This window comes from Nasonia vitripennis, chromosome 3 (assembly GCF_009193385.2).
Source record: "Nasonia vitripennis strain AsymCx chromosome 3, Nvit_psr_1.1, whole genome shotgun sequence".
Lineage (NCBI taxonomy): Eukaryota > Metazoa > Arthropoda > Insecta > Hymenoptera > Pteromalidae > Nasonia > Nasonia vitripennis.
Window position 1 is genome coordinate 7,075,624 of NC_045759.1, and position 25,289 is coordinate 7,100,912.

At 37.4% G+C, this 25,289-nt stretch overlaps 6 protein-coding genes across 10 annotated transcripts; 3 read left to right on the plus strand and 3 right to left on the minus strand.

Annotated features, from left to right (window-relative positions):
- The first annotated feature begins 624 nt into the window (after positions 1 to 624).
- LOC100123044 (solute carrier family 25 member 44) lies at positions 625 to 4,329 on the plus strand. 2 transcript variants are annotated; one of them, XM_031926637.2, is made up of 5 exons: positions 625 to 944; positions 1,346 to 1,659; positions 1,736 to 2,040; positions 2,133 to 2,319; positions 2,465 to 4,329. In XM_031926637.2, exons 2-5 carry the CDS (start codon positions 1,473 to 1,475, stop codon positions 2,782 to 2,784), a joined length of 999 nt encoding a protein of 332 aa, XP_031782497.1. In that variant the 5' UTR covers positions 625 to 944; positions 1,346 to 1,472; the 3' UTR covers positions 2,785 to 4,329. The 2 variants fall into 2 exon arrangements, with proteins under 2 accessions (XP_031782497.1, XP_031782498.1); XM_031926638.2 differs by lacking the exon at positions 625 to 944 and adding an exon at positions 1,019 to 1,268.
- Positions 4,330 to 4,421: 92 nt separating this feature from the next.
- LOC100123031 (TOM1-like protein 2) lies at positions 4,422 to 11,235 on the minus strand. The gene is made up of 8 exons (XM_001606587.6): positions 10,589 to 11,235; positions 10,340 to 10,509; positions 9,939 to 10,220; positions 8,064 to 8,390; positions 7,237 to 7,576; positions 7,027 to 7,129; positions 6,884 to 6,944; positions 4,422 to 6,797 (listed from the first exon to the last, which is right to left on the minus strand). Exons 1-8 carry the CDS (start codon positions 10,647 to 10,649, stop codon positions 6,588 to 6,590), a joined length of 1,554 nt encoding a protein of 517 aa, XP_001606637.2. The 5' UTR covers positions 10,650 to 11,235; the 3' UTR covers positions 4,422 to 6,587.
- On the plus strand, positions 11,021 to 14,259 carry LOC100123021 (dynein regulatory complex subunit 3). Its single transcript, XM_001606577.6, has 9 exons — positions 11,021 to 11,656; positions 11,816 to 12,099; positions 12,172 to 12,344; positions 12,411 to 12,568; positions 12,650 to 12,842; positions 12,914 to 13,136; positions 13,206 to 13,451; positions 13,521 to 13,597; positions 13,678 to 14,259. The coding sequence occupies exons 1-9, from the start codon at positions 11,509 to 11,511 to the stop codon at positions 13,865 to 13,867; spliced, it is 1,692 nt and encodes a 563-aa protein (XP_001606627.1). The 5' UTR covers positions 11,021 to 11,508; the 3' UTR covers positions 13,868 to 14,259.
- LOC100123009 (enoyl-CoA delta isomerase 1, mitochondrial) lies at positions 13,875 to 16,596 on the minus strand. 3 transcript variants are annotated; one of them, XM_032598552.1, is made up of 7 exons: positions 16,261 to 16,596; positions 15,675 to 15,861; positions 15,402 to 15,569; positions 14,840 to 15,111; positions 14,593 to 14,771; positions 14,396 to 14,517; positions 13,875 to 14,258 (listed from the first exon to the last, which is right to left on the minus strand). In XM_032598552.1, the coding sequence occupies exons 3-7, from the start codon at positions 15,538 to 15,540 to the stop codon at positions 14,092 to 14,094; spliced, it is 879 nt and encodes a 292-aa protein (XP_032454443.1). In that variant the 5' UTR covers positions 15,541 to 15,569; positions 15,675 to 15,861; positions 16,261 to 16,596; the 3' UTR covers positions 13,875 to 14,091. The 3 variants fall into 3 exon arrangements, with proteins under 3 accessions (XP_032454443.1, XP_031782502.1, XP_031782500.1); XM_031926642.2 differs by having other exon boundaries at positions 16,191 to 16,364; XM_031926640.2 differs by having other exon boundaries at positions 15,402 to 15,585; positions 16,191 to 16,287.
- LOC103317421 lies at positions 16,399 to 20,276 on the plus strand. 2 transcript variants are annotated; one of them, XM_016983752.3, is made up of 7 exons: positions 16,399 to 16,793; positions 18,083 to 18,215; positions 18,294 to 18,521; positions 18,592 to 18,750; positions 18,831 to 19,249; positions 19,339 to 19,724; positions 19,794 to 20,276. In XM_016983752.3, the coding sequence occupies exons 1-6, from the start codon at positions 16,542 to 16,544 to the stop codon at positions 19,690 to 19,692; spliced, it is 1,545 nt and encodes a 514-aa protein (XP_016839241.1). In that variant the 5' UTR covers positions 16,399 to 16,541; the 3' UTR covers positions 19,693 to 19,724; positions 19,794 to 20,276. The 2 variants fall into 2 exon arrangements, with proteins under 2 accessions (XP_016839241.1, XP_016839242.1); XM_016983753.3 differs by having other exon boundaries at positions 18,312 to 18,521.
- Positions 19,788 to 23,365, minus strand: LOC100122989 (cyclin-K-like). Its single transcript, XM_032598046.1, has 8 exons — positions 23,147 to 23,365; positions 22,832 to 23,069; positions 22,689 to 22,746; positions 22,442 to 22,614; positions 22,228 to 22,374; positions 22,087 to 22,140; positions 21,193 to 21,892; positions 19,788 to 19,851 (listed from the first exon to the last, which is right to left on the minus strand). The coding sequence occupies exons 1-8, from the start codon at positions 23,363 to 23,365 to the stop codon at positions 19,788 to 19,790; spliced, it is 1,653 nt and encodes a 550-aa protein (XP_032453937.1).
- Positions 23,366 to 25,289: the final 1,924 nt, after the last annotated feature.

Below are 25,289 nucleotides of genomic sequence, written 5' to 3' on the forward strand. Positions count from 1 at the left end.
TAGCACACGTGTGCGAGTGTGTGTGAGCGAGACATGTGACTAGCAGAAGAGTTTTCGTTTTCGGTTTCTGTTTATATTATTTTTTGCATATGAGAATTGAGGAATAACTGATGAAGATTAGCGAAAAGTTTCGAGAGTGAGCGTTCATGATTCATGCGTTAAGAAAACATGTAAGATTTTACACTGTGTACAACTGCAGTCTACACGTGCATGTACAGCCTCCTTTCCAGACACGCGCTTTTTCAGCCTCTGTAACGATAAATTGTTATCGCTGTATAGTCATACTCTCTTATGGGTCAAGGGAAAAATTCCTGCAAGATATGAATTTTCAAGTCAGCAGGATTCGTCGAAATAGTGATATAGGCTGATACGGTACAATACGTACAAGAATGAACCCGCGTAACTAGCGGCGAATCCGGCATTTCCTTATATTCGGGGTTATATAACGCGACAGCATAACATGGCTAATAGGCTCTTCACCCGCGTCGATCATCTTTATTTCAAAATTCGAACGTCGCGCGGCGTTCCACACTCTATATGATATATACTTATACCAGCAGACGGCAAGAGTGTCGTCTGCTTTACCCGATCAGCTGTTTATCACACATCAGCATTCTTCGCGCAGATATGGACTTTGTGCTCGCTATCAGACATACTTATAAATATATACATACTATACATACACAGTCTCTCTCCCCCTTTTCCCCCGATGACTTCTGCTACGGAATCAGTTCGAGCTAGACTACTCGTCGTGTTGCAACAGCACTGAAATATTCGTGGATCAGAGCGCAAGAGTGAGACAGAGATACAGCCTGCCATCAGAGAGAGAGAAAATGCTCGTTCGCATTAGGTGAAACGCATGGACGTTTACTTTTCTCCTCTGGAAATCTCGGAATATTAGATCGTCTTCGCGGAGGGCGATCCAATGCTCTTGACGTTCTGAAGTAAGTTATATCATCCCCGCGAAGTTAACCTTAAATTCGCGCGCATCGTTTCGGAGCATATCTATATAGACCACAGTGTTATACGTGCGTGCGTAGCGCGAAGACGTATACTCGCCTTGCATCATGCGTCTCGAAGTTTTTGTAAATACTTTTCGTAAATGGAACTAGGAGTGCATTGATTTTCGCTCTTTCTCTCGGTGAACGCTTGGATAGGACGAGATTTCTAACGGCGCAAACTTAATGAAGATAATGAAATTGTTTATCGTCACGCGAATTTACCTTGTGTTTATTTTGCGTTTCTTGCACGGCTGCCAAAAGCCGATTGTACGTTGAACTTGGGGATCAGAGCAGTGTGGATGTGGGGTGAGCGATGAATGATACTCATTGATGCTTTGTTGCAGATTCACTTGGGGTAGGAATGCCCAAAAAAATCTAGTGAGATGCATAGGAATGTGCAACAACAGTATTACAACTCATTGTTAAGTAGGACTTGCGAGAACTTGGAAGGTAAGGTTGCGTTGTCAGGCGATGAATACAAACATGGCTACAGTGGAAGCGACACCCTTCATCCGTACCATCGAGTGGGATATGATGGACAAGACCAAGTTCTTTCCCTTGAGTATGTTGTCTTCCTTCTCGGTAAGATGCTGTCTCTACCCGCTCACTGTCATAAAGACACGTCTCCAGATTCAGAGGAGAAGCCATATGTATACAGGTAAAGATATTGGATAACATCTTATCATTTTTTACATAACCAGTTGGACATGCTTTACCACGCATTGTTGTTACAGGTATGATAGATGCTTATCGAAAAATTTACAAACTGGAGGGTTTTTCGGGCTTGTATCGTGGATTCTGGATCAGCTCGATACAGATAGTCTCGGGAGTCTTCTATGTTTCGACGTACGAAGGTGTCAGGCATATTCTGAACCGAGAAGCCATGACTTCCCAACTTGATTCCCGAATAAAGGCTCTCATTGGAGGTGGAGCTGCCAGCATTGTAGGTCAAACCATTGTAGTTCCATTCGACGTACTCAGTCAACATTTGATGGTGCTAGGTGTCAGCTATAAACACGGGAAATTGGCTGTAGATAAGGTGAGGAGCAGTGACTCTTTAAGCTGTTAAGCGATGCTTGATAAGTTGATCATGTCTCTAATAGGTAATTAATCATTTTTCTAATTGTTCAGATGGGTATGAATCCATTAGGAATAAGCTTTGAACCTGGCAAATCTCGAGCGCAAATTTCGTCAGAAATAGTGCGACTGATATACCAAAGAGATGGTTTTAAAGGTTTCTATCGAGGCTATGTTGCATCTCTCTGTGCCTATGTCCCTAATAGCGCGTTGTGGTGGGGACTCTACACTACTTACCAAGGTGTGTATAATACAACTAAAATTGTAACTAACCCACACTTACATAACTGTTTTTTACATACAGAAATTTTGAGCGAAAGAGGCTGATAACGAGGTTATTTTCGAGCAATCGCTCACTTGGCGCTAATCTGTCTTTCTCTTCACAGACGAGCTGATAAGAATACTTCCTGACTGGGTGTCTCACCTGCTGATCCAATCAATAGCGGCGACTCTGGGAGGCTTCACCACGACCATTATTACAAACCCGCTAGACGTAGTTCGGGCTCGACTGCAGGTTCAGCGACTGGACAGCATGTGCAACGCCTTCCGGGTTTTATGGCTCGAAGAGGGTCTGCATATGTTCACCAAAGGTCTGTCGGCAAGACTCGTCCAGTCCGCCTGCTTTAGCTTCTCCATCATCCTCGGCTACGAGACCATCAAGCGGGTCAGCATCCACGAGGAATACAGGAATTACGTAAGGTGGTGAATCGACGAATTTTTGTATACTCTGGCAGACGACAAAGTTGCACGTTGTTATTATGTATGCGTGTACACCCATTCGGTGGGTGTTATGATTCTTTCTTATCTCGACTCGACAAGAGATGCGACAGAAGATGTGGACTCATCTTACGCCGGACGAATTCAAAACTTTGTTTCGCAATGCATTACCAGAGTATCATTCCATTACTTAGATTTTTAATTGACCGATTCACTGGCAGGATATGTATGTATGCTGGAAATACGTATTATGAATTTTGAATTTTTCAATAGAAATCAGACGAGTTTTGGTTACTACAAACATTGATCTCGTTTCAGAGGAATACATCGACCGAGAAAATTTGTTAATTTGTGCTTTTTGTGTAAATAGTACATGTGACTATATGTATTATAAATACATGTATACGTATCGACGTTGGTTTATAAATTTGATTATAATATTACGTTCTAGTTACATTTATACGCGGCTGTATAAACTCTTGCGCGGATGTAGCATAGGTAGTTAGAAAATTGAAACGAAATGCGCATAGCATTCAACCATCAAAACTTAATAGTTATGACTTGGATAAAGCGAATAATTTTGTATAACCTGCTGTCAATCAGTTAACCAAGTAATTTTTTGTTACTGTCTTTGTATTGATAGGAAAAATATTTATGACTGCAATTGATTGATACATCAAGTATAGTACAATTTCGTATAGAGTCAGTAGGGAATATTGTCTTAAAAAGAGTGTAACTGTTCAGAGTAAGTTTTAGAACTTACTATAGAAACTATCTATCTATTATCACTAGCAATGAGTAAATCGGTAAATCAAAAGTAAAAAAGGCGTGAGGGCGACACGTTGAGAAATGATAAGTTTTGCAAGTATACATGAAGAAACTCAGCGTTTGCATCATCCTGTATAGTTTTCACATCAAAGTACATGATATTGTACATAAATAAAGCTATGATTTATTGTTCATGTAAAATAGTGAACAGAACCGATATTAAATTAAATGATTCAGTGCGCTGAGCGCCTACAATATAATATATTAGATTCTACGGTAGTGTTTGTATAATGATTCAGGCAAATTGTGATTTGTGGTACTAATATATGTTAACTAATTGTTAAAAAACTGGTTCATTCAGAATTTCATATGCTTGAACGTATGTGTGCGCGCATTTGTAAGAGCAGAACAATTTGTAATTGATGATTTTTTACGCTCCATCTAAGAGCTGAATTTTGGTAGCTTTTTAAAGTTTCAATAATATTATATAGCTAGTCATATGAAATTTAAATTTCTGACGACAATACGTATGCATTATTGTCTTTTTGACAAAACGATCCTCTGACTCATTCAATTATTTTTAATATTTAATATTAGAAAGTGTATAAGGATTATATTTAATGTACACGGACGAACATAATACATGAAGACAAGCAGTTCCACACTTCTATGTATATAATTATATGCATAAATCATTAATATAAAGATGAAACAAATGTGTAAGACATAAAAAAAGAAATAATAAATGTCTCGTGAAAAAATAAAATGTATGGCGTTACAACTTGTATCACCTTTTTGACTTTTGCCACTGAAAAATAAATACAATGTTTGCAGGTTGAACGAAGATATAACAAAGGATTAGTGTGTTTTAAAACAACAACAATAATTTATTAATTTTCTCGTTATCTCCAGTTTATACGAAAAAGAAGGATTATCTATATTATATGAAATACTTGCTGCTGTACAAGTGCGTAAGAATCAAGGGTCATCTTGCGTACTCGAATTTTATAATTTCTATATACTTTTTTTATTTCAAAAAATACCATTAGGTATATGTACGTATAATAGTATTCGCCATTTTACAGACATGATCTTCATAATTTTTACTATTTTTGTTCAACATGTTTAAAGAAAGTAAAGTCATTTTTTCTTTATATAATCATACATGTTTACAAATGTACCTTACACATTCTCGATGTCGTGTGTGTTATGCAGTATTTTTTGCAAATTTATTAGTCGTGAACTTGGGTTTGTAATGTTCGCGTACAGACAATACTTTCATTTACTCGAAACGTCTATAGTTACAAAAAACCTGATTTAAACATATAATAACTTTTTACGATCATCATGAAATCAATATTTAGTTCGGAACTCGAGTAATAAATATTTTACAAATAATAAAATAAGTACTCTTAAAAAAAAAAATGTTTTATAAACAAAAAATTTATCCTGCAATAGATTTTCCGTACATAATTCAAGTGTATACAACTCAAACAAATTTCGTTTACATTAATGTAATCCATTCTTTACACGGTATTCTTCTTCGAAACTACTTTGCTGTCTACATTTAATATACAAATATCTTTAACAAATTAAATATTTTAATAAAGATAATAATAACAACATACCATCAAAAAAACTTGTGGTAAACGGCGACCTAAATGCTAGAGAAATGCGACTACTTGGATACTAGTCATGTAGTTGAATAACCTTACATGATTTAACTACAAAAATTAAAACAAAAAATTTTACTAACATAAAGCTTAGTACTGTTAAAAGAAAAAAGCCGTTTAAATTAAAAATATGTAATGAATAATTTCTCTTACGATAGTTTATACTAGTATATGCAGTACAGCTTGAAATCAAATTAAGAAAAACATTAGATTTTGTCATCAATTTTCAACTTCAAGTTGTTCACATACAGCAAAACTATGAAAATTACCATCCGAATAAAAAACAATTTCAAGTGAAAATATAATCAAGCATTACGTTGTAAGTGTATTTTTACATTAAAAGAGCTCACCCTTTAAACAAAAGATATTAAAATGCTTCGAAAATAAAATTGAATAAAAAATTAAATGTTCCATTTTTAAAGCATAGTCATAGCTAAAATATAGGATAACAAAATTCTTGGGGGGAAAACATTGCATATGATTATACGTCATTGTTTTCATGAATTTCTTCACAAGGATAATAATTATATTTGTATATCATAATCTCGATACAGGGCGATAAAATTTGATTTATTCCAATCAATGGCAAATTCAGGGGAAAGTAGATAGTTCTGTTTAGTTGACTTAGGATTTCGTAACACTAACATAATACTATAATTTTGGTAAACTTTGCAGAACTTGCACCCCATTCGGAAATAAAAATAGATTGATCACACATTATAATACATGCTTAAATTGTCCCAATATAATGATACAATATAATAATATGTACATACGACTACGTAACTCGTCGACGTAAAATTGATTTCATTGAATTATATGTTAACATTTAACAAAATCGCAACACTTGACGTCCTTATTTTACCGTGCCGACGAAATTCACGCACAATTACGTACAATCCACGAGTAACATCATTAACCTTTGCTCTTGTAGCTACAGAATAAAATCTCCTCATCCTCATGTCTCACCAGTATAGTCACGCTGAATGTATCTGTGATTCGCAAATATATTCATAATAATGTTAAAAATAATGATTGAGCAGTTTAGTTTTAACAAAATAAAATAAGGAACGCGAGAAAATAGCGTCGTTTAAAACTAATATAAAAATGAATTGATTCTTACAACCTAAGCTCTACGGCCGCAACGCAAAATTCTATCCTGTTTTCTTACCAGCCAAAAAACTAAGCTGCTCAACCGCACACATGCCACAACGCTTAAGTAATGATCCAGTTTTTCTCATAAAAAACGATCCGTGTTGACGTAAAGCATAAAGTTCTTTACAAGCTAAGAGAAAGAGAAGAAAGATAGAGTGAAAGCGTGCGCGCCCAGGCGACATACTGATTGCCCCATTTACAGGGCAAAAAGGGATTTGTCCTCCTCCTTGTCGATCTGACGCTGAATCGTCGCACCAGCAGTGCCGGTACTGCTGGCACCAGTAGCGCCTGCCGCTGCAGCTGCAGCCGCGTTGCCGCCTGCAGCTACTTCACTGGCTACCGCAGCGGTGCGCTCAGCCAGGAATCGGTCGAATTCCGATGACGTGACTGTTTTATCGGTCTGCATCTGAAATAATTACATGAAATTTCGAGTTTGGCAAATATATTTTTCGATTTCAATAAAATGATTCAACAGTAGTATAAATGACTTACCAAATTTTTCGTACGTGCTGCACTAGCCCCTTCTTCTTCATCGCTACCTCTCAATTCTTGCCTGCAATTTAAAAATCCATGGCTTGTAACGTATTCAAGATTATCATTCAAAAAATTAAATTAGTTAAATTTGCATAATGTACCTGTTTTTAGCAGCATCAAAGCTTGCAGTTCTCGACTGTGCGAATGCGTCAAACTCATCCTTTTCTCCGTCCTTGCGCCGCGATTTTCCATCATCTCCAATGTCTAAGCGACCAACGTATAAAATGTTAAATGTGTTAATATTTTAAAAGCTATTTAAAAACTCGCGTAATCAAATCACATTTAAATTGATAAATTAGTGAATCACCCACCCATATTCGCAACGCGCTTCTCGAGGGACTTGACGGGCAACGCAGCAGCGCCAGCAGCCTCTCCTTCATCATCCGACAAATCAATCAGCGAGTCTCCTGCCTCAAGTTTCTTAGCTCTTGCAGCAGCGCTCATGCCTCCGGAGCCGGTTGCGCCGATGGCCTGAGCTACCAAGGCGCTCGCCGGCATAGTCTTATTCTTGCTGAAGCGCGTGTAGCGCAGGAACAGGTTGTTCATCTCGTCGTTGATTTGGAGCAGCTCGGCCGTCAGCTCGTCGTGCGCCAGCTTGCCAATCAGCTCCACTACGCGCTCCTGCATCGCCTTGCATGTATTGTGAAGCTCCTGTAAAAAATAAAGAGGTTCATCAGTATATTCAGTCGCTGTTAATTTGTAGCGGAATTTTGATAAGAAGGAGCGACCGGAATATTGGCGATGATATATAGTTTTTATCTTAATTGCTGCCGTTAATGGTAACGACGTTATCTGTCGCGTTAGATAGAATGGCATTTTGAAATACCAACAAGTCTTATTTGCGTTTTTATTTGAGAATCCGTATAAATTGCAAGACATTGTAAGAAGCCATTAACAGCGCGGTTCTGCAATGAAATAAAATCAGAGTGGGAACACAACAAAGAAGAACTTCCTTTTGTTTCCAGCGGCTATAAAGATTGCAAGAAGTTGCACCAGAGTAAACGATCTACTCAAGGATGCATTCAAATGAATTTTTTCCAGATAATGAGAAATAGGGCAGCGAATCAATATAAACTAAGACACCCATACACAAGGAATTCCATCCATCGTTTTAACGTTTACAATCCATCCAACCCACCGTAAGCAGCTCCATATCTTCGGCGATCGCCCTCTCGGACGCCTTCTCCTGGAGTCCAGCCGAGTGCGCGGCCAGCATCTCCGAGAGCACACGCATGTTTCCGTGAACCACGTCGAGTTCACTGCGGAGCTTCGCCATCTGCGACTCGTTCAACTGTATCGGCTGCTGAGGCAGACGACAAGTCGCTCCGCTTCCTGGACGCGACGTGGCCCCTCCTGTTGCCACCGCTGCCGCGGCCGATGACGAGGATGAGGTCGGAGCGACTGCCCCAGCTGCTGCTGCCGCCGCCGCCGCCGCCGCTGCTGCTGCTTCTAATTCTGGCACGCTCTGAAAGTCGAGAATGAATTTTTAATCATTGTGTAATTATGAAAATACAAGCATAAATAAAAAATGCACTTCTTATCGATTGAATGATGGTTTGAAGGGTTTTTAGTTTCACCGAGTTCGATATTTATTTATTTACGTACGTATAGCGTAATACCGAGAATGTTAAATTGATGAAAAACGTTCAATTGAAGTTTATCGATAAAGTCGGCCTGCTTGACTATGTACATATATTGTGCTCTGCGAAACGGACAAGCTGAATTTTTACCATGAAATAGGACGCGTTCGTTATGTAACGCAGGGTATAAGATTTCACATTGGAAAAAGAATCCTTGCATAGTGCGCAATATTCACGGTGATATATAGAAATCGCTCTTCTCTCCTTGACCAAATCGTCAATGATTTTGTCGAAGAAAAAAATTTATGTACTTTTCGCAAATAATTGTTTATAATTCGAGATATTAAAAGAAATTAGATTTTACGATTTTTCAAACTCAAGGAAGCTATCTATGTGTACAAGATTTTCAAGCGCCTAGAAATGAAATTGTGTGGTGGAGCAGAATTTTGCATGATGCATTTGAATAATTTAGTTACATAAACCTTTAAGGATCTACGATTTATGAATTGAGTAGCATTTTTTTAATCCCTCAAAAAATTGAATCGAAATACTTTTTGTTACTTACATATTTGATTTCGATAAATGATAATACCAAAATAAATAAATTCTGATTTGATGATATCATATCTGATTATGAAAAGAACGTTTTGCAATCGGTATTTCGTGAATTTTATCAAGAGAAAAATAAAACGTCATAAAATAATATTCTTAGTTGTGCACTAAGAATGTAATGTGTAATCATGAATCTAAGCATCTCACAATGATCTCCGAGTTGTGAAGCTACTGGTAATTTCTTGTAATTAGCAGTTTTCAATGCCTTTCATTAGACTACATGCAGTGTCTATTAACTGTAGAACGCTTTGAACAGCTGCCACTAAGTTTGTTTACACACTGTCTATTACTAAAACGGTTATTTAGTTTTTATAGAAATAATTTCAAAAATTTAATGTACAACTGAAAATTAAAGTATAAAGCAATATTTCGTCATAACGTGAAATAATGATGTAATAGATGCTCCTAGCTCCTGTAACTTATGATTCAGTAGACCAAGAAGTCTATCACTATACTCTTAATTGAGTTGAGACCACATTGAAACTGGACTGCATGTATAATGCAAGCACATACCCATCTATTAAAATGTTAATGAACTTTTGACGTTTTGTGTTTACTATTTTTCTGGCAAAAACAGAGTCATTATTTATAGATTCACTAAAAATACGTGAATATATATAAAGTATTGAAAACAAAATGATGTTGATGAGTCATCAAGTGAATCATACTGCCATATAACTATTCTCAATCAAATCAAGGGGAGATAATGTTGATGCTTGCAAGAATTAATGCGACTACTTTCGTAGTGCCTATTATGGTTGTTATGATACTAGGCAAATATCAAAAAGATTATTTCTTCTTTTTATTATCAGTAGACTCACCCTTTCAGGAGTAATGATAGGAGCCATAGCATCCAAATCAGTCATGGGAAATTCAATTCCTTTGGTCTTGAGTTCCTGATACACCTGTACAACACCCTGTGTGTGGGGCTGATTTCGGAATGTGTCAGCCCATGTTTGTATAAGATTAAGTACTTTTTCCTGTACAGCTATTGGTGGCTCATTCTTTGGTCCTATGAGCTTAACCAATTCTTGCACAAATTCTCTGGAGCATGCTAGTGCATGAAAACGCTTGCCGCAGTTTTTTACACATGTTTCAAGGACCTGAAATGCACAGCGAATTATCAACATTTAATTCAGAGTTTGAGGTTAATATTTTGGAGCACTGTCTAACAGTTACGCTCTATTGGCCCTGCCTTGAATATCAAGCAGGTAAGACTCACGGTTAAAGTGTACATAACAATGGTGTAGTTTTTGCCAGCAGCCTGATTCAATCTGCGCTTAATAGCCTTAATAGCATCTCTAGGCCCATCTTCCGTCTCATTGATGATGTCGCATATTTCCATATTAAGAGCCCAGTTCTCGCTGGGTAAATTTGCATCGGTAGCTTGTTCTGAAAGTCAGATGCAAGCGATTAAATGATCAACCTCTTTCTCTGAATAAACAATCGCAAGAAAATCATTGTGACTCACCTATCCTCTGTCCCACCGGTGAGGTGAACGGATTGGTAACATTGACTCCGAAGAACGACATGATTCCTAGCTTGTTGTGAAGAGCTGAGCAGCCAGTCCGTGCTACATAAACTAAACTGGCCTCAGTATCCTGTCAACAAGAGTCTCAGCAGACGACCAGGATATCACGGCGACGACGAGCCAAAACAAAATGCTCCGTTTCTGTCCCAGCGCAATGGACACCTGCGGCTATATATAAAACTCGTCGCTGCTGCTGATAAGGACAATACTCGCGATAACGTCGAAGATACGATTCACTCGTATATGTGTATTGGAAACGTCTAGCAACGACACAACACACACGCACGACGCAGAAGACACGACGGTGCCACCCTCGATATATAGGCGAGTTCTCTCTGCAGGTGACGAGCAAAACAAGTATATAGTAATAGCAGTACCCGCGCGGCGTTGGTATCGTTCTCTGCTCTTTCTCTCTCTCTACTTGCCGTCGGTGCGCGCGATTCGTGCGAGCGCGTTTTGTCGGTGTTCGCGGAGATACCAGGACTGCAGGTACGACGAGGAGCGCCTCGCTATACCTCGTTTGTGGGCAGAGTATAATGGAGCTGGCATGTGTGGGAGTAGGCTGCTACGACGACACACAGCTGATTTTGATGTCGCCGCGCGCGAGTAGCCCCTACTTTTGCGCTGGGTGCGCATGGTAAAAGTTGACGAAACGCGCATGACGATGCGTGACAACGTCAGGTTAACGGTGGGCGGGAAATTTGAAAATGGTTTTGCGATGCTTTGGGTTCGTCTCGCTCGCACCTGCGACTACCTCAATTATAGTGTAATAACACATCCATGGCAACGATCAAACACGTCGAGCGGCTGTAGCCTGCGTCCGACGCAGTTCCCGATGAGGTTCAAAAGCGTCGGTGAAGATGCTGCAGTCGTACGAACCGAAGAAGCACACAGTTGTGACAAAAGAGTTACTGCTGACTTTGGCGAATGAGCAGCAGTCGCGCAGACGTCGTCGACGGATAATCACCGCACTTGACAAGATCGACGAGATTCGGCTTGAGTATCTGAGTGAGTGTGATTCATCGGACAATTTTTCATTGTTCTTTGATCGGATTTTGTTTTTATTAATATTGTTGATAACAACAATAATTTCGATCGTCGATTTCGTAACAAATCTTCTCTTATACTATATAGACGGTATAAAATACAATTTTTACATTGTTCAAGACATTCTAAAGATAGACTGTCTGTGGCCACTGACGAATCTCGTCAAGTTGAAGCTCAACAACAACGCGATCGAAAAAATCGAAAACCTAGAATGCCTTAAGAACCTCTGCGAGCTGGACCTCTCATTCAACCGCATCACGACGATAGAAAATCTTGAAGCTCTGGAGAATCTTCACATTTTATCGCTCTACGACAATCAAATCGACGTTATCCAGGGACTCGATCACATGCACAGTTTAGCTATCCTTAGTATCGGCAAAAACTTTATACACGATTTGGAACATGTGAGATGGCATACAATATTAATTTACATAAATATGGATTACAACAAAACAATTTAAAATCACTTTCTTAAGGTCCTGTACTTTCGCAAGCTCAAAGGTCTCCGCAGTTTACACGTGGCGGGAAATCCTTGTACAGAACGCAGCGGCTACGCAAGTTACTTGATCGCATTCGTCCCGCAGTTGATTTATTACAGTTACAAAATGATAACCGAAAAGGAGCGCGAAGAAGCTAATGAGAAACATCGGTTTGTTAATTGAAAATCGAGATTTCAATTCAATATGCCTATATCTGAAAATTTTTTTTAATTTAGTCGAGCGCTTGCAAATATCTTGGAAGCCGAGGCGAAGAAACAGAAAGAAGTGGAAGCTGTCAAAGCTGCCGAGGAGAAAATAGCCCAGTTGTCAGTTTCCTACGTCGAGTACCTGGACGAGGATTGCCTGTTTCAGCAGATGTTCTGTAATGACGATGGTACGAGTTTAAATCAAAATTGTACGATTTATATTTACACAATGAAAAGACTCATTGAATTTTAAATATACTTATTTGCAGAAGGTACAAAGTTGGCGAAATTAAATCAAGACACAGAAGCGGCTTTCGAGCAATACAGGCAGACTTTCTCGGAGATCTGTCATCAACTCTACGAGCTCGGTCTCAGAGAGGAAAGCCGTAGACGCGAGGAGATACAGGCACTGAACAACGTCGTCGAAGACAGACTCACCACAGCGACTAACAAAGCTCGAAAGTGAGTTAAGGAGCCATATAATAATTTAAAAAATAAATCTGAGCAATAAATGTTAATTTAAAATTCAAAAGGATAATGGACAGCGTGCAAAGTAAAAGAGTCGAAATAACGGTGCGAGTGACGCAGATGCTGCGCGAAGCTGCGATAGTCGCGGACGATGCAGACTTGGACGACGACGCTATCGACGAGATCGACAAGGTAGCCAGGCAGTTATCGCTCGAGTTTAACCAGTACATCGACGTTGTCTGGAAGAAGCTCATGCGAGAGGAAATCGTCATTCACGAGCAGATTGAGGTAACTGATGCGATTTTGAAGGATGATTTATCTGAAATGAAGGATTTATGAATTAATAAATTAATGCAGGAAATGAGCCGTATGTTTGAGACGAACATCAATGACATGGTGACGGCGTTTCTGGAGACGGTCCAGGAGTATTTTTCGCAGTTACGCAATCTTGAGACCGAGTACAACGAGAACCTGTCGCCCATAGTGATGACTTATTTGAATAGCATCGAGGACGCCGATAAAAATCCCTTTTTACTGTCCCTCATGGAGGATAAGGACGCACTGACTAACTGTCTGGCCGGTTCACATTTTTTGCATTTACAGGTATAATTTATTATTATTTAACGTCAAGCTCGTAGAATCACAGACTTTTAATGTTTATTTTTCGGAAAGGTCATTGATGATCGGCAAGATCGAATGGTGAAGCGATTGAGAGACTGGCAGGCAAAATTTCTGCAGAATTTGGTTGAGTAAGTTATTTACGACTTCGTATCTCTTTTAATTATAAACATTATATTTTTCTCTCAATGCGAAATTTGCATTATCGCAGCGACGAGACAGACAGAAGTAGGAACCGAATTTTGGAGATAACGCACTTTCTCGACTACCACCGAGATAATGCGACGGTCGCAAAGATACTGGGTCAGCAGTCACTTCAAATGGAAGAAAACGAAAGTCACGAGGCGGCTAGCAGCGTCGTTAGTAAAGAGGGGACGGATCATCAGTCCGAAGATGACTGAACGGAAATTGCTGTTTTGATGTCAAATTTTATATTTTAACAAATCGTAAAAAATATACATTTCCTAGCGATCTAATACCATAAATGCTTGCATTATTTAAAAATTCGTCTGAGCAATCTTGAATATTACTGAGTATTAAAACTCTGGCTATCTATACTCAGAGCATATATAAATCTTTTACTGATATAAAAATATGAAAAGCAGTTTGGTTCATCTTGTTCCATCTACTTTGCTTTCTTCTTCAACGACTGCACATACATATCAAGACCCTTCTGGACCTGAGGCATTTGCACGTAATTCAAGAAAAGCTGCATGTCCCACTCGCGGTTTCCTTCCAACCAAGCAAGTGTTTCCTTTCTCATGCTCAACTTTGTTGCTTCTCGAGCTTCACCTGCAAATATCAGAAGTATATGGTACAAACATTTTCGAATTTGAGGAGATTCTTGCAAACCAATTTTATATAATTTTTTACTGAATAAATATATTTTATGATATCATTTGTTATTATTGTAAAAACTTATTACTTACCAGAAATTCTAGCAAAGCCAGTGATATATTTTTCACACTTGCTAATGGCATCACTTTTGTCAGAAGCTAGTTCATCCACCAATCCAATATTTAAGGCTTCTTGTGGTTTGAAGAGAGTCCCTCTGTAATTTCAAACAGAGAAAATTTAATTGGCTTGGCCTTGTTTCATAAAATAAATATATCTGATCAATAAATACCTTAAAAGAGCAAGCTCAGCCTGTCTGTACCCAATCACTTGGATGAAAGGATCTTGAAACCATTTAGGAGCAACAATTCCCAACTTAGTCTCATTAAGACCTATGGTATGTTCTCCCTGCACCATAACTCTATATTCGCATGTAAGTGAAAGTAAGCAACCACCAGCTGGACTAGCACCCTGGAATATTAATTACTAATTGGTATACATTTTATTATAATTAATTGTTTTGAAATTTTGTTCCATACATTAATAGCTGCAGCTGTTGGTATACCCATGCCGTACAAAGTCAAGTATAAGTCTTGAATGGAATGCCAAAATTCAGTGCATCTCTTTATGTCTGGTTTGTACATTTCCATAATGTCTAAACCAGCTGAAAATACAGTAGGGAGTGTTGATGTAAGAATGATTCCCTTACTGTTATTGTCAACTGCAGTTTCAAGTGTTTTTCTTAATTCTGTAATTAGTTCTAAATTCAAACTGTTAACTGGAGCTCTTGACATAGATACGGTTGTGATTCCTGCAGACAGAGTTAAAACAAATCAATAATTCATTAATATTTATATTAAATAATTGTGAAAAAATACTATATTTTGTAAGTATCATTAATTCTGTATAATTCCAGTTCTCAAACATAAGTAAATATTATAAATAGCACAAAAACAAACAGATTAGTTGTTGATATTGTTATAAACTTAAACTATAAACAAAAAAATAACTACTAGACAAAATAGTAAGTAAAGGTCTCTATTTCATAGATAGAGTAGCTATAATAAATTGTTCGTTAAAAACCGGTAATAAAAAACAAACCATTCTTTTCGTTATGCGAAACTTCGACAAGTTGACCTTTGGACGGTTGTGTGGCTGCAGTCCTACTTGCGAGCTGAATCGGTCTCGCCTTGGAAAGAAGCAAAGCAGATGCTCGCTTAAGTACGGATAAACTTGCCATTTTTAGTAATAAATCGCAAGACCGTCTTACTGAAATAAATACAATCTATTTTAGTTATTTACATTATTTTCGAATCCATTCAAATCGGTGTTTTGACGGGAGGTAAACCGGGTCTGTTTAACATTCTTACATACCTGCATACGTTTATGGAACCACTGATTCGTCTTTGAGGTTATGACTGCGCACTTGCGCCGGGAGAGAATATTATATATATATTTTCTGCACTATAGCTATAGATATAGTTTCATTATACCTATATTGATGGTCATCGTGCATCAGCAATTATTTGAGTGCACAATAAAAATATCCGTAAACATATCGCTTAAACAAATATTATGCATATTAAAACCCAATAAATTAAATCGTTTTACTTGCTTTTTATACTAAATCTTATACTACTTTAATTATAAGCTGTGTTGCAAAATATAAATGTTCATTATGTTTTTTTACTAAATAAAAATGGATGTTTTACTCGTCAAATTTAGTTACACGAAATTTAAGCGTTTAAAATTTTAGAATATTCTTTTTAAATCGCGCAGAAAATGTCTAAAAATGTTGATATGTTAAAGTTTCGTCCGATACAACAAATTTATACTATTTTTTTCTTTAATTCGTTAATCAAAACGAATTAATATCCCGATTATTAATACCTGCGCATAATCCATACACCGGCACTATATGCTCCAAATACTCTGAGTAGCTCTGTATGCTTATATTTACCCTCTCTCGATTATAACAAATTTAAAATTCTTGCGTCTCGGGGCGGCAACTACGTCACGACGCTTTTCCTTTTTTAGATCCCTCTCTCACTCCCCTCCACGACATGTGTGCCGCTGAAGCTTTCAGCTATCCGCATCAGGTGCTGCAGTCGGACCGCGAACGCGCTCCAAGTATGATCTCGTGAATTTCAGCAGCAGCTTCTATAAATAAAGAAACACGCGTTATTTATTGCACTTTAATAGCATATACGAAAAAAAAAAAATACAAATTTCAAGTGAGAAATGGTAAGACGCTGCTGCGTGGTAACGTGCAGGAACAGCCGATCTGAGAACTGCGACGAGCGTGTGTCGTTTTTCAAAGTTCCGAGTGACCAGAATCTCTTGGACAAGTGGTTAAAGGCAGTAAAGGAACGTGCAAGTGCCGGTGACACAATCCTAGAGCGCAGCAGCTCGATTTGCGAAAGACATTTTCGTGATGAGGATATAAGAAGGGAGGCGACGTTGAAGGACTCTTTTGGCAACGTTATATTTCAGGTACAAGCTCGAGAGTAAATGAGATTTTTTCAATCTAACTGAGGTGTCCTTTTTTGGCGTGGATAGCTGTATTAATAGAGTACTTCTCTTCGGGACGTTCGTCTGAGTTTTGAATTTGTTTGTTCTCCGAGTACTCTTTCAAAATTGCACAATCCACCTAAAAAAGGACAGTTATAATTTAAAAAAAAAAATACCTTTTCAAATTCTAAATGGGGCGTGCACATGGAAATCGTAAACGAGCAGTGTACAGCGTGTTCAAAATTTATGTAATACGTAAATAAACATGGTTTTCAACGGAAAAAACTTGGCTCAGCACGCGAATATGCCTCTGAAAAGATTCTGTTGACATAGCACCAATGCTCTTTTCCCGAATTCTCTAATGACTCACTCGAGTCTCTCGAACGTAACTAATACTTATGCGCTTTTATTACTTAATATCAAACTATACGGCACTAGCCAAGCCAAGCCAACGTCAACATTGAAATGAAAAAGAGCCATTACGCTAAAGCTATAACGCCAATCAAAACACTTGATTCTTTGAAATCCATAATCACAATTTCCCATGGAAAAACCATGGTTTCACACATCTGTTCTTTACGTACACATCCGGAGCAACTCTATGTGGCTGCGGCTTTTTTGAGCCGAGCTTTTTTTATCTACTCTCCGTGAGCTTTTTCCGCCCACGCGCCCAGATCTACTTTCCAGCGGTTATACACGTGGACTGATTACGAGTTTGCTGTACAAAGTGGATTGTCATGGGCATTCGCCTAAAGTACTAGATATTTGCATACATTGAATGCACGACTGGTTTCAAACATTAGAGTGTTGCTGCTTGAAATTATGACAAGTAATTTCGATGGTTTAAGGATCGCATAACGTAACCGCAGGTTTTAGGATTATTTTTCGACGGTTAAAATCGACGGTTCAGTAAACTCAGTACATCGCATCGGAAACGTAAATACCGCGGTGTGTACTTTCCCTATTTCTCTCAACTTTGCGCTTGCAGTAGCATCACAGCTGTCTACTCTCCCTCGCCTTCTTCGGACTCCTACGCAAGCTTTTGCTCGCGTTCGTGCGCGCCTTGTTTTTACGCGTATATTTATAGATTCAACTTGGGAATATATTTCGGGCTTTTCCGAATACCGCTTTAAGGGGAAATATGCAGTTTTGATTCCGTTTATTCCTTGTGTAAACACTCTCTTTTATAGATATGTATAATGTAGATTTAGTCAATTTTTCTCGCTTTTCCTCGGTGTGTTATTAATTTGGATGTTTTTCAAACATTTTAGAGACCGCTTATCAAATTTTCCCTCGTCAAAGACGCTGTACCATCGATATTCGAGGAGGACCTGGAAAAGTCATCGATAAGAAAGAGGAGAAAACGGAAAGCCCCGAAGGATCCGGAAAATTCTAACGACGGAGGTACGATTGCACTCTTGATTTTGGACTATTTTAGCCGTGGCATTGTCATTAATTTATCTTGAATGATTATACAAACAGCGCAACCTAATTTTCAAGGTAATTTTATTCTCAGTAACGATGGGAACCTCAACGTCAATTACAGCAATATCCTGGTTACCTTTAATGAGAATCAGAGCAACCTCGTTAACTTCAATGTCGCTCCTTCAAATAACTCGCAGTCCGAGGTGATACCAATAACTGTCAGAAACGGTGCTCAGAATGCCTTGAGTAATTTAGACAATATTAACGGGACATTCGATGCCACAGGTATGAGAGATGATTAATGCTTGCTGCAAGCGAATAGAGCAAATGATTCATGAATTTTTCGTGACTTCAGCTTACTTCGTAAACGGACAAGTGAACTCGTACAACAATGGTTATGACATAACGAGTCAGAATAAAGATAGCCAAGTCAGTGAGAAGACAGGCACAGGAGAATCGAATCAACCAAAAATAATATCCATACAGTATCTTAAACCTCAAGAACACTTTACAGGTACGACCATTAAAATAGTTTTGTGATCATCAAATTGATGAATAAATAAAGACGTTTTAATTTGATTTCTTTTTTCGCAGATTTATCGAATATTAGTAGAGAACAAATTCAAAACCACCATAGTAATTTTAAAGGATTAAACGCACCTAAGGAAGTCACGATTATAGTACCGCAAGAAGAATTGATGATACTAAACGAGAGCAATAATTACGCTCACAACAAAAATACTCAGAAAACCGTCAATCGTCAAGTAAAAAATACAAATTCTAAAACGCCTGCTCCCCCAAAAGGAGGCACGTTGCATTACCCCCTGCCGGAGTCCGAGGCGCAATTGAACATCCGAGCGTTCGATCTTATTTTCCACAACAGTCACAAGATCAAGCTGCCCAATGCCATGTGGGGATATCATAAGAACTGTATAGACAAGGATATCATTATCTTCTCGAAAGCCAAGTGGTTCAAGTCGGATGTCCTCATCCCACCTATATATGAAAAACAGGTAAAGTTAAACAAATACGCATTCGGCATAAATTTGACTTGTCTTAACATACTCGGAATTTTCTACTAAATCGTTTCGTTACCGTGCAGGTGATATTCCACGAGAGCGACAACATTAAGATCTACATCAACAACAAGTTCTCTCCGCTGGAAGTACGTCGACCGAAAGACGTACAGGAGATGGAGGTAATCTTGAAACACGTGGACGAGACGGTAGTATGTTCGGGCGGTCCGAATATTGGCGAGTGCGACACAGCGCAGTGCGCCCAGAAAGACTACGCGGTGAACCGCTGGCGACATAAGCTTTGTCCCATCATCATCGGGGAAGCAGAGACCATCTGCAAGTTCTGTAGCACCATCAACCAGGTGCTCAGGTATCCCAAGAAGAAAAGACTGCCTTTCGGTAGAAGGCCTCCTCCTGATGTCGTTCAGGAGGACAGTTGAGTGGATGACTCTGGTATTCCTGTAAAGTAAAGGTCAGATTAGAAAAACTCTATATGACTTATTTAAATTCTAAAGTTTTTGCTAACACCTCATATTTATAGATGTGCCTGAACATCACAGATCGGAGCTAATGACTGACCGATTATTTGCTGGCTTCCGCTGTGTGAAACAGACAATAGTTATTATAACAACCATATACGAAAAGTACAAAGATGGACTGCAAGATCTTGAAATATTTTTACCTTTTAGAGCTTGGATGAGTTCCAATTATGGTTCACATGATTTGAAAAATCAAGCGTTTTTATACTCTGATATACTTTACGTGCGTTCATTCGCAAGAGCTCGTTGCCTGGAAATGGTGTGGAGAAAGGTTTTGTTCCTATATACTCAAGTTATTTGTATCGTTATTTTAAATGCCACAACGTGTGTTATATGTGAAATAAACAAATTTCTATAGCGATTAACAATAAAATCCAAACTTTAATTTCGTATCGAGTAGCTGCGCATCCTATACCGAACTCGTAATTTATACTTAAAAAGTGTACTAAATAAGTGTTACTTAAAATAAAACCGTTTTATAGTAACAGAACATTTAAAATCTTTAGCATTCAATCATATCAATAAACAAAAATATAAGTATTTTTTTCTTTTATTTTTGTTATAAAGAGTACAAAACTTTACATTGAAATAAACAATGAAATCTTTGTTCAATGATGCATAAAAATACATATTATTGTAAACAGAAAAAAAAATTTTCATTCATATCAAATATCTCTAAATAAAGTAAAAAAATTTTAAGAACAGGTCTAGTTATAAATAAGATATATAGATATAAATTCGAAATAAAGTCAGATCTTTAAAGAATCTTAAAAAAAGCTTTTAATGCAAATGTATATTAGAAAAAAATAACGATTTCATGAATGGCAGTAATAAAGACATTGCATGACTCTTTTTCTTTGTCGGTGTCAGTTACATCAATATAGACAAAAAGCTTATTTCGGAATCCATTTGAATTTTTTGGTAAAAGCAAAATATAAAAAGTCAAAACGTCTTTGAATTTCCTTCCATTCAATTTTTCACAGAGGCTGCTATATGTGACATCACACAGATTTTGAAGGTGCCTCAACTTACTTAATTTTTAAGATTTAAGATACTTCGAAAATTCAAACAGTTTACAAAGAAGATCAGCTACAGTTTATAATAATTTTCAACAAAAACTGACATGCAAATACCTTTTTACATGTGTCTTCCTATCAGTCATTATTCATATCCATGTATGTCTCATGTATTTCTTAAAACTAAAAAATTTTTGAGATCTAGTCTCGCGACGAACGATTATGAAAAGGTCGATTCTGAAAAAAGCCACGCGCGTTTCTTCGAAAACCTCTGTTAAAATGTTCTGCTTGATCATGATCGCCCCAACGTCGTCTATTAAAGTTTCTAAAATGCAGATAATCCCGTCGATAGTCACGATTGCTTGAATTGAAGTAGTTGGAATACCATTTATCCCGAAAATTATCATCAAAGTTTGATGACTCGTTTTTACAATTCCCATTCGGGTTATCCCAGTCCTCATTGTCCCAGTTCGAACGCTTTTGAGAATCATTATCAGAATTTCTAAAATGATCTCTCATAAAATTTTGAAATTTGTCCTTTTGACAATTATTATTGTAAATATCCGGATACGTGACAGTTTCTCGAAATTTATTGCTTTCAGTAATTCCATCGCTCGTTAGTACGTCCGTTTTCCATGGATTAATATAATTGCCATTATTTTGAGCTTTGGCTGATACGCTGGCAGCAGTAGGCAGATTGTAAGTCGGTGGAGGCATGGAACAGTCTGGTAGTGGAAATGATGGAGAGTACGGTTGTAAGTTTCCCGCAGATATAACCGGTGACGGTGTTGAGATCGGTGTACCGGATGCTGGTATCGTCATTAGAGGTTTATAGAATGGTACTTCAATACTGGCAGGGGATGTATTTGTTGTTAATGATTCGGTTTTGATGTAGAGTGGTGCATTCACAAAAGCAAATGGTTGCGTTTTAATCTTGGATTCAGTAGTGGACGATTCACTTTCTTCATAAGTCGGTTCCGTTTTGATTATCACAGGTTCGTTTTTGATAAAAATTGGTTCAGTCTTTATGGCCATAGTGCGCGAATCAGCATTAGCAATCTCTTTTTTAACTGCAGGAATCATGGCTGCAAAAATGAATGAAAATCAATATAGATACAATCAGAATTATTTGTAATCCATTACTATTTTAAATAGTTTTTACCAATTTGGGCAAATGAGAATGCTGGATTTTGTAAAAAAATCCATGCTGTCAGAGCGAATAAAAACTAATGTAATACATATTTATGAATTGGCTAAAAAATATTTTATATTCACTTACAAAGATTATCACTATTTTGTGCAGAAGATACTAGTTTTTTAAGAGGGACCAGAGCTGCATGAGTTATTTAAAAATTAGATTATTATCTGTTACTTGAATATTATAAAAATATTATAAACCTTTGCTACTTAAAATGCTTACAAATTTGAGTAGAGGGAACAGCCGGCTTTTGCCGATCAGGTTTTTTACAGCTCAAAGATTTCAGTGATTCTTTTAGTGGGCCACGCTTTGTAGGTTTCCTTCTTTTTTCTTCAAGTGAATATAGATCCAGAACTTGATGACAAATATCTGCAAAATATAGTTTTCATTTATTCCTTAACTGCATTAAAAATGAACACGGTATTAAATACATTACCCTCTACAACATTCATGTTGAGATCTTCTACAAACATTTCCCACCACCTTGTTTGATAAGGTTCCTTGTCTTTCCAAGTGACCACTTGGAATTTGCTTAACTTTGCTGCCAAGTACATCAGTGAAATGGCAATGATTTCAGGTTCCCACTGAATAGACAAAGTTGTACATAAACTAAACAGTAAAATAATGAGTTATGGTATTTGATAAAATGTTCAGTAATTAACTAGTCAATGTAAATGAACTACCTGTCATTAATAAATGTCCAAGCCATTTGTACCATTTTTTGAAGCTTATTTTTATCACCTGGAATAGCATTTTATTTAAATTTATTTATTTAGCACATAAAATTGCGAGCTTTCAATCACTAAAAAAAAATATTCAGCTATACCTTTCAATGTCTTTGCATATTTTGTTAAGAACGAGTACGGATGGTGTACTTTAAAATCAAATTTTATAGTTTGCAGCAGAATTTTTTCCATTGTCATAACTTCCTCTTTTGGATCTTCTCCAAAGGTTTTGAAATTTTCTTCACTTAAAATTGTTTGAGCTACTTTAATGATATCTCTGCATTTCTTAGGCGTCTCTTCTACTTTCCCAGCCAAAAACAAGCAACAGCAAGCTGTCACCTAAGATTTGAGAAACTCTGAGTGCTAACAAATGAAACTATCTTAATACAACGAAGTAAAAAATTAATGATACTTACATAATGAGGAAAATCCTTGAAAGATTGAAACATATAAAACCGATGAAAAAAGACAACTCCTGTTGCCCATGTATTGTAGCCAAGTTCCAGTACCGAGCCTAGCTCTACAATAAATCTTGCACCTTCTTTTCTGTACTTATACTCAGTAGCATAGTCAATACCATCTTGAATCGATGGTGTCTTTTTAAAAGCTTCTTTATCGTAATACCAGTTAGGCATCTTTACAATCTACTGTATATTTAGCCTGGAAAATCAAGTAAAGGATACTTCATAAACATTGTCTCATTTCTCTATAGAAAAAAATCTAAATAATAAAGGTTGATTCAAGCATTTAGAGACTGTAATTTTATATTCAAAACTCAAAATCGTTGACAATAAAAAATCGGTGCTGCCACCTGTTTGAACAATAATGACGCTATTCGACAGGTCCTCGCGACAAAATCATAACCTCGGTCCTCGATCCTCGACTTAGTAAACTTCATTTGTTTAACATTATTTCCAAAAAGTAAATAATGACTAAAAACATGTACCTATCGCAGTGAAAGTGTGACACATGTTTCTACAGTAGTGCAACAAACAATGTAGATTCTTTCCAAGCGAACTACGTAACTCACTCTTTGTGAAGTTCATCCAAGAGTGCCGGTACACTGCAGTCCTGTCTCAAAGTGTTTTTGTTACAATTCCAGTGAAAATTCGTCTTCTGACTCTTCTAGGATAGCCGCATCATAGAAGATAAGATTTCCAGTTATACAAAATGCCAACTTCGAACTATTTTGTTTACGCGTGTGAACACACTCTTCGGACTCGTCAAACTATAAATTCCTTCTTAAAATCGAGACACGAAGCAGAAATTATATACCCAAGCGAAAACCAGATAGAGCATAAATTCCTAGTACGATGCACAACAGGAGTCGTCATCTCATTTCGATGCAATGAGTTGAGTTGCATGAACAGAGAAAGAAATGCTTCGCGAATTCTCGGTATTCCCCATATCACGTTCGCGCGTGAACTTGAACGTGTAAACACTGTTGTTTTGACTTTGAGCTCGATGCTGCGATTTGATTGGTCGAGCAGAGCGTTGTGAATTTTGGCGCGAAGTTTTGAAATTAGAAAATACTATAAATAGCCGATGTTTAAGAATTTGTGGGTGGATAGGATTGGGTTGTAACAAGAACTACATTCATGCGTGGTGTTGATAATAGTTATATGTATTTGATTTATGTAGTGAATGACAGAAGTTACATAAATGTGGGTTAAATAGTTTGATTCTATTTTAAATCCTCATTTTTAATTTCCCTGAATAAACAAATTAATGAATAAATAATATAGTCAATTTATCTAGGCCCCGTGACTTGGGTTTTCATCCATGTGCTCTAAAAATGGCCAATGAACGTGCTAATCTTTGTAGGAAGCAGCGATATTTATAAATGATGTTACTGAATTGATGAGTAATCGTGCGAATGTATTCGTGATCTGAAAGCAAATAGTTTTGTCAATTAAATCAACTCAATAATTATAATGTTTGGAAAAGAAAGAGGATGCCATAAAATTTGTGTAAAAAAATATTTATTGTCACATAAGCTTAAAGTATTATTTAACAAATAATTGCATTTTTTCTCGCAATTTCGCATTGCATTATTGTGTCACGTAGTTGCATACACACTCCAAAGCGATAGACATCAAACTCGGCGATTTTCATATAAAGCTACGTATTTATTGCGAAAGATAAAATCCAGGGTTAAAGGAAATTTTATTCGTTGCAAAATTTTATAACGACAGCACGATCGACGCACACCATCATCGTCTGTAATCTGAGTTTTTATTTCTTCGTTTAAAAAAAAAATCCTATACTGCCATCTGGTCTACATCAAAAGGTGATTGCATTCCTCCACAAACTTTACGTAGAAAGCATAGACCGCGCTTTATTATCAATTTGCGCTGTCGCGTTATCAGATATTGACTTCGATCGAAAACAAGCTCTCTCGTACATTTATTACTATATTTATTACTATACATGTTTTACGTATGCACGACGTTGGAAATTCTCTCACAGATTTGGCGAACATACTGATGGATTTAGGATTACGTGGACTGGAACGAAAGCTCATCGAAAAATCAACTATAATTTACTCCATACACGGAC